At 39.9% G+C, this 12098-nt stretch overlaps 1 protein-coding gene across 4 annotated transcripts in view; it reads left to right on the top strand.

Moving 5' to 3' along the window:
- gdpd4a (glycerophosphodiester phosphodiesterase domain containing 4a) overlaps positions 1 to 5464 on the top strand; it is a 91429-nt gene extending 85965 nt beyond the window's left edge. For all 4 annotated transcript variants that reach the window (XM_039744224.1, XM_039744226.1, XM_039744225.1 and 1 more), the window contains exons 14-16: positions 767 to 849; positions 3713 to 3792; positions 4224 to 5464. In XM_039744224.1, coding sequence (XP_039600158.1) covers positions 767 to 849; positions 3713 to 3792; positions 4224 to 4327 — 267 coding nt within the window. In that variant the 3' untranslated portion in view covers positions 4328 to 5464. The remainder of the gene's footprint in view (positions 1 to 766; positions 850 to 3712; positions 3793 to 4223) is intronic.
- Positions 5465 to 12098: the final 6634 nt, after the last annotated feature.

Genomic DNA, 12098 nt, shown 5'->3' with positions numbered 1-12098 from the left:
TTTACAAATGAAGGTTTCTGTCACTGGTATCATGTATCCAATTTGCCCTTTAAAAAAAAAAGGAATAAAATAATTAAGTGAAAGCGTACAAAGACACAAGACGGACAGAACGACAAAAGATAAATCCTGGTTCAAAAATGGACCACAGGATAAGACAACTTATGGAAAGCTTTTGAATTTGTTTATCGGGCAAGATGACTAGTTCAGATGCTTTATGGTTTATCTATTTATTGATTTAGAGCATTTTCCTAACATTTTGGAGTTTAAAAACATGTTTGTGGGGAAGGAACATTGGACGCCTTTAACCACAAATATGACTAACCGGTTAATCCACAAATAAACAAAAGCACGATTTGGTTAACTATTCAAACTTACAGTTTATTTGCATGTTATAAGAAGATTATTTTAATAATTTTTGCATAATAAGTTGTTCATTCCTACCTTTCTTTCTGTGGATATTTATAGATAATTCTAGTGCAGTGCAGAGGTGGTTTACAAGACATATGCTGGGACAGGCAAAGATGGTCACCAAAACATATAAATACCTTCGCAGCAGAGTCTCTTTATACTGTACAACACACTCCCACCAGAGCCACACTAGGGCCAGTGTGGCATTGCCAATTTGACATCATCATCTAAGGTGTCTTGCCAGTGCATTTTATCGTCTTACAGTTTTATTCTGAATTTAAATCTTATACATTTTCTGTACCTGCATAGCTTTCTTGCCCTTTCATTTTTTTTTATCTTTTGTTTTTTTTTTTTGCAGACATTCCAGGAGTACAGCATGATGTGGATCCTAACGGACGCCCTGTCTGCGGTCCTCATCACACTCGTGTTCACCTTTCACTGGTGAGCTTCCTCATTCGGATGGTGTTCTTTCTGTTGGGAGTGAATTTGTCTCAGGGTTTGTAGTGCAACATGGCCAGCGCCGTCTAGTGGAGCGTTGAATCTGCTTTAAAAGTTGCAATGGATGCTAAATAAAGACTTGGCATTAATGAAGGAGTTGCAGTGGTGCAGACTCCTTAATGATACCCAAACTGTGTGAGCTCCTGTTCACAAACTGCTCAGCATTTCATTCTTGTATGCAAGGCTAGAAACAGTGTACCTTCTAGGGATACAAAATGCTGTTGGTTTCAAGAAATATCATTACTGCGTGTAGAGTTTTTTGTTTTTGGGTTGGAGCTCCAGGAGGCCATTTGCTGCAGGTCAGTCTTCTGATACTTTGAGTAAACTCTTGAGTGAAGTTCACATATTTAATATTCAGTGTTCTCAGTTCATTAAAACTTAATTGGCTTCTGTTGATAAAGGTTAGTAATTGCTGACTAACCTTGCTGGCCCACCTCCAGGGTTGTGGGTACCCCCAAATACAGTCTCAAAGGCTCACTTGGCCCCAAATCCGTGTATTCACTATGCTCAATTATAACTATATAATGCTATACTATAATGCTGCCCAGTTTCTGCAACCCAGTTGATATAAAATGTTACGTGAATATAGGGTCTTCAGTGGACCATTGGTCAGCATCAAACACTCTTTGATGAGTGAAAATCAAACTGTATAGACGTCATCAAATAGAAGTCCATAGTATTCACCGTCTTTATTCTGGTGTGGTAAATTGGTTGTGGTGCAACTCTTTGCCTGTTAGATGCAACTTATAACCACGAAAATCAGTAGGGGGTTTTCAGCATCGATGAAGCTGATATTCTAGTCCTGCATCATCCTTTAAACAAGCGCTCTTTCCTGTTGCTGTTACCCCAGTTTGTTTGTAGTGATGAGTAAGCCAAGCTTTTGGTGTTCTCCATGAAAACATCACATGAAGTTGTTGGCTTCAATGAGAATCCAAATAATATCAAAATGTCCATTTAAAAAAAAAAAAACAAATTCACAAATTAGGCATCAAGTTGTACGCTGAAAATGTGCCAAACACATGTAATTAGGGTAAAATATTGTTAAATAAAATTGTGCACATGAGCTTCTGAGTTGAGGACCTGCCGCCGATCTGTGTTGCCGGTTGTCCTGCCACAACTGCAGTGCTTCTCGGTTATTTATGGGCAGTAAGTGAAGTGAACTTCTGGTTGTTGAAGTATCTCAGATACATACAAATACGATGGGCACTTTCCATGTGATTGTTTTCTCTCGCTGTTCCTTTATGTTTGATCTCTTAAGCGTACACCTCTCTCACACTGCACTCTACACTGTTGATATCCCCATGATAGCCAATAAGTGAGCTACAGCAGGGCAGGACTTCTGACCATTGAATGCTGTGCCCTGTGTTGCTAGAATGGGGACGGTGCAGAGGACTGGCTAGATTTTTTGCTGTTCCTCCAGTAATGTTACTTCTGTATGGTGTTAATTGTTTTCAACTGTTGCATGTTAAGTGGAAACCATTTAGGTTTCTCACTTCAGGAGTTTGGCCTTCATTCTCTCCATTGAGGCCATTTTAGTGCATTTGATGTATTTGTTCTCTGTTCATGTGGGTTTTTCATGGTGCTCCTTGTTGGTGCTTGTTAGGTGACGACAAATGCAGTGTGTAGACTGGAGTGGATCAGCGGGTTATCCAAAGCTGCCTCCTGCCTTGTGGTTTCTGTTGGGATAGGCCGTCTTCATCCCCCATCTCTGTTGCTTCTCCACTCCCCATAGTTAGTAAAGGGATACAATTAAGAATAAAAGCTTACATCGCTGACAGCAGGCAGCAGAAACTGTCCTGATGGGAAGTGGTTTATCAATGACTGTTGAAATAGTTTTTTTGCAGTTATGTGTCCTTCACTTATTGTTCACTTAGCAAATGGGTGTCAAACTCTGGTCTTGGAGGGCCGCAGTGGCTACAGGTTTTCATTCTCACCATCTTCTTCATTAGTGATTAGTTTTTGTTGCTAATTAACTTTTTTGGCCTTAGTTTTCATTAACTTGACTCAGTCCCCTTGTTTTTTTTTTCCTTAATTAGCAGCCAAACAATGAGATACAAAACAAGGCGCCACATGACCAGCTCACCTGCACCCATCACACAATATCTGAAAATAAAGAAAGGTGATGGAAGTTGACAATTTTGGAAATGTCTGCTGTGGCAGAATGAGAGCAGCAGCAAGCCATGGAATTAAATAACGGGTTTAATTAACAGCAAGGATCAGCTTCTCATTAAGAGATTGGTTGGAGTTTGAAATCCCAGTTTAGCTGGCCATCTGTTGCCTCGTTTCACATCTCATTTCTGATTGGCTGTCATTTAATGAAGAAAGGAATAAATTCAGAGAAGTAAATCCTTAAAAACAAGGCTATTAAAATGAAAAAGTTAATTAGCAGTGAAAACTGGTCACTGATTTGGAAAAGCATTAGAATCAATCAATAAATCAATATTTATTTATATAGCACATTTTCATACAAAAAATGTAGCTCAAAGTGCGATCCGATGGCCAGGGTGGACAAAAAAATAAAAAAAATAAAAAACTCCAAGGGCTGGAGAAAAAAAAAAAAAAATCTGCAGGGGTTCCAGACCACGAGACCGCCCAGTCCCCTCTGGGCAGAATGAAAACCTGCAGCCACTGCGGCCCTCCAGGCCCAGAGTTCAACACCTCTGACTTAGCACAAAGACTTAGATTGACATTTAATATTTTTTTAATATTTGTGTGGCCACCTTGGAGACCCTGTACTACTACTACTACTTGCTACAGAAATTAGCTCTACAGTGAATGGTTTTGTTTTGGGGGCTTCTTCCTGTAGGTGGCGGGAAAGGGGACTGCCATGCTGCACTGGCAGGAGTCGGACTCACGAAACTGGGCCGTACAGCAAATTCCGGACTGGTAAGCATTGCAACTGCTGACTGATTTTAAAGAAGATGTATTCCCAAGAGAATATAATAACTGAAGGAGTTATTCTGTCTTCATTTATTAGTTGCAGTCTTGTCCCCTCTGTATTAAGTGTCACTGTTTGAATGCTTTTAACAATTCCTTCCTATTTATTTATTTTTATTTTTTTAATACTAAAGTTGACCCCCTTTGGACATTTCCATAAGCCTCAGTTTAACCATCTTGTCCATCCCTTTGGCTTTTACTTAAGATTGTGAGTGTTACAGATGTGTCACTTTTCTTTATAACTTCTGTATTTTACTTTTGTTTATAATCTGTATTTTGTTTATTGTTCAGTGTCCTTGATTGTTTAGAAAGGTGCCTACAAATAAATAAAATGTAATAATAATACTGTATTCATCCCTTTCCTGGCTCCTGTCTTGCAGAGCTCAGTGATGTGTGGTCGGTGTTCAATGTCAGTGAAGCCCGAAGTACCCCTACCTCCTCCGATTTGCCACCCATATACGAAACCCCAGAAGTTCCAGCATGATAATGCAAGCTTTTCAAGTTGACTGCATCTGAGCCAGGCAGAAGCTGTCCATCACATTGAAGGATACAGAAGACGAAGTGCACGTGCAGAGTTTGTTTCATCCTTTCACTCCCTTGCTCACATGTCACTTTTTTACATTGGCATGCTCCGCAGGACTGTCATTTTCAGCGGCTTCTCGCTGGATTAATAAGCCATGGTTTTGTTTTTTTACTCCTACGGTCACTTGCATTTATTTATTCTGTGGAGAGCTGTAAACAGCACGCTGTTCATCTCTGGAGAGCTGTACTCCTTTACTAGGAGGCACTTTCAGCTTCTCTCATTCAGTATTTTATTCCAACCCTAAATGTGCCATACATGTGCTCAGTATTGCAGCAGGCAGAACTGTGTGCAGACTGGCTATGCTGACGGTTCTTTCTGTGCTTCTCCACCTCGAGTAATAAGCAGGACAGGAGTTTCTTTACACGCACAAATCACAATTTCATTTTCAAGAAGTTTTCAAGATGCACTGAACCTCTGAGGTCTTGTGCTGTTATATTTTGCACTTTTTTATCATGGGTCTAGTGGAAAGGTGGAGAGCTGCTTCAGAAGAAGATTACTGCTTTGCCAAGGTAATGCATTTTGGGTAAAGATGGAAGAAGGAAAAAAATGCTTTTTTGGAAGTATGTGCCACAAAGGCATGTTATTAAGGGCAACTTTGCCCTTTTTGATACTCAAGCCCATCTCTCTCTGGCATAGTGCTGTAAGGGCTTGTCTAGCTTATTTGGTACTGTTAGCATTCAGGCTAGCTTGGCCATTGTCCATATAGCCTTGGATATAACCAGGGCTGATTGGCTATCCTTTGACCTTTACTGTATACATATATTTTATCCAAATGCTCCATTGAGGGTGCCAGGTGGGTGATTGCAATGGATTAGTTTGGGAGCCACCCAGAGTAGCACTTTGTGCCAGTAAGCACGTAAATGCTGCAGTTTTATGTGGTGGGGTGTGCTGTACATGAGGATTGACTTTGTTCCAGGAGTCTTGGCAAAGCGTGAGCCACTTGAAATTGTTAGACTAAATGTAAAGCTTAATTACATAAAGATTGCCTAAATTTAAAATAAACAGATTGGTTTTCTAATAAAATGGCTTTGAAATATATTGAAGTTCCTGTGTTTCAAATCATAGCACTAAGGTTGTTTTTAAAGTACAACTTGACACATTAAGAGTGCAAATGTTTTCTCATGCATGTGCATCTTAATGCCAGCTTTGTTGGGCAACTGTTTCACACAAGTGCCAGATGGGTGTCAGTTGTTTCACATTTTAAAGTTCAAACAGAGCCCTGCCATCATTAGTTATCTGTCCTGCAGACCACCTCCATTATTTTACCACATGTTGTTTAACTTGCTAGAAAACTTTATCATCGAACTTTAAAAGACTGATGGAGTGAGTCTGCTTGAAATCGAGTACTACCTGCATTCTACAGCAAGTGCATCAAATCACTAGGTGCTACCACCATTGTGTGCCTTCATTACCCCAACAGGCTGTTGACTCTCTTGCTGCTCTGATTGGACACTGTCATTGGCACAGTGCACATCTATAAAGTTACACATGGCAAGAAGGCAACTTCACAGTACTTGGGGCGTAAAGCTAATAATGTAGTTGTCGTCGTAGGTGCACTGAGTAGCCTGTTGCTTTTTTTTCCCCTAATTTAAACCCATTTGCTGCTGAGGTTCTAGCAGCCTGCATCTTTAACATACCAAGGTGTTTGGCATACACGAGCTCCAACTTAACAATAAAAAATATATCTTGCATTATGGGGGTAGGGTGATAATGATGGTGGTATTTTTTCCCTTTACAATACAAGTTGCTCAAGCAAGAGGAATTAATTTCTTTTCGTTTTCTCACTTTTATATTTAATAAAAAAAAAAGCATCCCAGTCGGCCAAACTGTTGATACACTGATACAGTGTGCTCAGTATACTTAGTCTAAAATGGTGCCAGACTTGGCATATCTTCATATTGCTTCAGAATGCTGATTCACTGTTTGGCTTGTAAAGGTACCATAATCCAGTAATTGCTTGCTTGAATGCCTGCTGTAATGGCCTTAAGATATTGGAAACCGCCTTAGGCCAGTTTTTCTGGGTTGTGTGCCAACAGCATTACAGCAAGTCTGGAAAGAATTTTCCTACACTGGGATTGTGACAGTGGCACGGTCTGCTACAATGTACATCACACTTGGCCTCTTTGCCACAGCAAGCTATGAAATGTCTGAAATGTTGCAAGAGTAACGCTAGTCGTTATTTATTGTAAATTACATTTACGAGGCAGTGGTTCAACTGTTGGTGATCAATTGTCTGTCTGTTTTCTTATACTACTTATCCCCATTGAAGGTCACAGGGAAAAATTTCGGCTGCATTGGGAGGAAAGACAGAGACCACTTCAAGGTTGGCATAGAATCTCTGCTAGCCAGTATGCCTTTGGACTGTAGAAGAAAGCTACAGCTGTTGTTTCCTTTTTTCTTTTTTTTTTTTTTTTAATGGCCCTAACCAGTACAGTGAGCCCTCCTCAATCGCAGGGGTTGTGTTCCAGAACTCTCCGTGAACTGAGAAAATCCACAAAGTAAAAACCATATGTTCATATGGTTATCTATACTAATAAAAGGCAAAGCCCTCACTCACTCACTCACTCACTGACTCACTCACTGACTCATCACTAATTCTCCAACTTCCCGTGTGGGTGGAAGGCTGAAATTTGGCAGGTTCATTCCTTACAGCTTCCTTACAAAAGTTGGGCAGGTTTTATATCGAAATTCTACGCGTAATGGTCATAACTGGAAGCAGTTTTTCTCCATTTACTGTAATGGAGATGAGCTTCAACGCCGTGGGGGCGGAGTTTCGTGTGACATCATCACGCCTCCCACGTAATCACGCAGTACATAAAAAACCAGGAAGACCTCAAAAATGCGCTCAAGAAAACATGCATTATATAATTGAGAAGGCAGCGAAACAATAAGAAGCGAAGCGAAAGTGACATATACAACCATATTCATGAGTTCTGCTACTTCGGAAACAAAGCACGATGTAAACCTACACTTTAAATTAAGTTCATAGACAGGCTGCGCTGGCGTTTGTAATTTAGTGCCTGCCCATATAAGGCCGTCCGTCAGCGGCAATCCAATAGCAAACTGCCACTAAATATTCACGGGTGAAGGACTGTGCTTATGGAGAGGAAGATGAGATGGTCAGGGTGGTGTTTGACACAAACTCAGCGAAACTGCGAGAGAAAGTTTTAAGTGCCAGGACTAAGGTAACATTAAATACAGCCATGGACATAGCACGAGATGGCACCAGCACAGCTGGGAACCTTCGATGCATGTACACCGAGGCTCACGTGAACTGACGCGTGCACAGATAAAAGCAACAGTTCCAAAGCGCTGAACAAAACCGAATTACACAATTGAAAAGGCAGCAAAAATATGAAGCGTCTGATAAGCATATTCATAAATCCAGCTACTGCGGAAACAAAGCACACGTGGAAAAAGTCAATGTCCCGCTAAAGGAAGACAGTGTAAAAAACCGTGCATGCAGTGTGTCAGGTCTCAGATAAAGAAGAAGACGAGCTGTTTATTGATGCAGTAAGAAACGAATCGATGAATGAAACCTGTCATCTTTACAACGATTGACAAACACGGAATGTAACTTGAACACAACACATCCTACAAATACGAACCTGATTGAAAGAAATAATGATAATCAAATCCTTGATGACAGCAACACTCAGTAACACTCACAAAACAAATACTGTATATTGACAGTCATGTTACGCTATTTTTAAAATGTTCCCTTTTCTTTTCTAGCTTTTTAACACACTACTTCTCGCTGCGATACGCTGGTATATATATATATATATATATATATATATCCCGATCTACATACTCGAATAATGGATACTTTATTCGCCATCAATGATTGTTTTGGTAAAGCCATACTCAGTGTATTCATTAGATGAACGGTAAAAAGTAAGAGCGAGGGAGGATGACTTATTGAGGCATGCAGGCTGTAGTGCGTCAACTCTATCTGAATTGCGATCACATTTGAAAAATATATCTTTTCAAGTTCTATTTAGTCCATATGTGTCAAACTCAAGGGCAGCGGGCCACATCCGCCCGGCGTAATTATATCCGCCCGCGAGATCATTTTATATACTGTATTATTGTTATTAAAGCCCGGTATATGAAGCGCTGGTAACACAATAAACTACAGATCCCATAATGCAGCGCTTCAGCTGCCTTGCCAACACTTACCGTTAATCAAGTCTAGCTTATGATGCTGCAAGTTATTGCGAAGCTAGCTCACACGATGCTGAAGAGAAAAGTTGATTCTGAAAATAGAGCCTTTAAAACCGATGGGAGGCTGAGTATATGTTTACTGAACCCGTGTGTCTCATTTGTGGAGCTAATGTGGCTGTAATTACAGAATTTAATCTAAGACGGCACTATGAGACAAAACATCAGGGTAACCTGAATGCAATGCAGAAGATACAGAAAGCAGAATAATTAAATAAGAATCTGACACTTCAGCGGACGTTTTACCGTGCACAATCACAAAGTGATTTCAATTGAAGCTGCTTTTATGGGAGACACAAATGCACCAGTGCACCTTGCCCCACTTTCCCTGTTGCCAAGTAATGTTAAACCAAGTCGTCACTACGGTGTTCCCAAATCGCACTTTGCTGATAAACTGAGCGCACTGAGTTTGCACGGCGCTTTGGTGACTTTGAAGAACAAAAAGTCCGTCTACATGCGGCTCAACCTTGTGCATGTTTGGTAGCACATATCTGTGTGAGAAGCTCTTCTCAGTGATAAAGACTAACAAAACAGCACACAGGAGTCGCCTCACTGATGAGCACCTGCAATCCATCCTGAGAATCTCCACAACACAGAACCTCACACCAAACAGAAACGAACCTGTGGCCAAAAAGATGCCAGGCGTCCAGCTCTAAAATGACATATGAGCAAAGACAACTGAATGATTTGATTTGTTATTGCTGAAAGGAACACATTTTATTTATATTTCTAGGTTTTGTTATGCAGCATGTTCATATTTGAATTTGTATAATTTTGACAGGATATATTTTTATGGAGAGCAAAATCTTTTGGGATATTTAAAATCTAAGTTTATTTTTATATAAAATTACATAAGAGTAAAGAAATTTGAATGTTTGTTCTTTTAACGTTTACTTTATTTCTAACTTGTATAATTTAGACAGGATATATTTTTATGGAGAGCAAAATATTATAAGTTGTTTAAGGTTTGAGTTGATTTATTCAGAATAATATTCCTGTCTGTTTTACCATTCCTACCAAAGATATTTCTGTCGACTAAATAAAAATTCCTTCTATTTAAAATTTAAATAGAACTTGAACAAATACGATAGTTCATAATATCCACGCAGACTTGCACGTAAGAGCTGGAGTCATCCGTTTTAACAAGCAGCGTATTGCACTGATACGAAATAGCTGTGTGTGTATATATGTAGATATGTATGTATATGTATATATATGTTTATATATGTATGTGTGTATATATGTGTGTATATATATATATATATATATATATATATATATATATATATGTATATAATATATATATATATATGACAGCAACACTCATCACTCACAATAGTGACAAAACAATTACATTGACAATCATGTTATGTTATTTTCAAAATGTTTCCTTTTCTTTTTCATTGCTTCTTTAACACACTACTTCTCCGCCATGCGGGTATTCTGCTAGTCTATAATAATAAAAGGCAAAGCCCTCACTCACTCACTGACTCATCACTAATTCTCCAACTTCCCATGTAGGTAGAAGGCTGAAATTTGGCAGGCTTATTCCTTACAGCTTACTTACAAAAGTTGGGCAGGTTTCATTTCGAAATTCTACGCGTAATGATCATAACTGGAACCTATTTTTCTCCATATACTGTAATGGAGTTCAGCTCGATGGCCGTGGGGGGCGGAATTTCATGTGACATCATCACGCCTCCCACGTAATCACGTGAACTGACTGTCAATGCAGTACGTAGAAAACCAGGAAGAGCTACAAAACGCGCTGAAGAAAACATGCATTATATAATTGAGAAGGCAGCGAAACAATAAGAAGCAAGCGAGTGACATATACTACCATATTCATGAGTGCTGCTACCTCGGAAAGAAAGCACGGTGTAAACCTAAAGTTTAAATTAAGTTCATAGACAGGCTGCCGCTGGCGTTTCTCATACCCACAGGTAATGCGGGATACAAGTTTAATGAGAGGACGCAGGATATAAACGAGAGTTTTGATCACTTTGTAACTAAGTTAAAATTTTAGGTGAAGGGCTGTGCTTATGCAAATCCCGAGAGACTTTGTTTGTGGGGGATTGACAGTTAAAGGCGGGTGGGGGAGTCACGTCATCATCTCCCCTCCCATTCATCTTATTTCGCTCTGAGCTGAGCTCTGCGGCTAACGCCGTCTTCGAAGCAACTTCGTCAGACTGCCACCAAATACTCACAGAAAAATCCACAAGTTAATACACACGCTGTCTCTAGAGTTTCTCCACACTGAATCCTCCAGGCACTACTTACAAAAGGTTACATTGACAATCGTGTTACTTTATTTTTAAAAATCTTTCCTTTTCTTAGCACAAGCACAGCTGAGAAGCTTCGATGCATGTGCTCCATAACGCTAAAAATAATGCATTTAATCACACTTTGCATTACAAGCAAAGGGGAGCTTTTGTCAATGCATGATTTCCTGGTACACGGATTACATTGATCAGCGCATCCCGATTCATTTTACCCTCGCACCACCTTAGTTTGAGAAGAAGTATGAAAAAATATGAGGTTAACACAGAAAAACAGATCACCAATTCAAGCTTTATGAATAATCGATTCGCCATCAATAATTGTTTTGGTAAAGCCATACTCGGTGTATTCATTAGATGAACGGTAAAAAAGTAAGAGCGAGGGGAGGATGACTTATTTAGGGAGGCATATATATGACAGCAACACTCATGACAATGTCAATCATGTTACGTTATTATTAAAATGTTTCCTTTTCTTTTTCCTTACTTCTTTAACACACTACTTCTCCGCTTCGAGGCGCGGGTATTTTGCTATATATATTTATATGAATGACCTCCAAAGAGCGCTGAGACTTTTGATATCATGAACGTGTCTGCAAAAACTGTGGTCTCCTGCCCTGCAAAAGTCAAGCAGCCAGCGCGCGTGCATAGCTGTGCCGGCCTTTGAGACGCTGACTGCGCTTCTGCCTTAAGTCAAAGTGAGCACTTTTAATTTTTTTCATCCTCCCCCTGCGCTATAGCCCAGACAAGTGCAAACACGGGACCCCTTTTCTACACCGCGGCAAACTAATATTAAGGCGATTCACACTTTCTTTTGCACGTATACGATTATCAGGTCCTCACCCCGGATTATGAAGACACGCACAGGAGTGGAGGACTGACAGTGCCATCACAGCCGATTAATGGCGGGACGTCTCACCAGTCTACACAAGGCGATCATAACGTCAGCGAACACATCTCTCTATACTATATAAAAGAACAAGGCAACTTTCCTTTCTTTACACCTTTTTTCCTTTTATCCCAAACCAAAGCCTTTCTCTCTTAACACGGCAGAGGACACAAAACTAATTTTCTTTAAATGCCGGTAAGGCACATTACCACAGGCACAAATTTGAACGTTCACATAGAAAATGTAATTTCTATACCACAGCCGTCATGTAGCGCCTTTC

This window comes from Polypterus senegalus, chromosome 2 (genome assembly GCF_016835505.1).
Source record: "Polypterus senegalus isolate Bchr_013 chromosome 2, ASM1683550v1, whole genome shotgun sequence".
Taxonomy (NCBI): domain Eukaryota; kingdom Metazoa; phylum Chordata; class Cladistia; order Polypteriformes; family Polypteridae; genus Polypterus; species Polypterus senegalus.
This window is presented reverse-complemented; position numbering and strand designations above follow the sequence as displayed.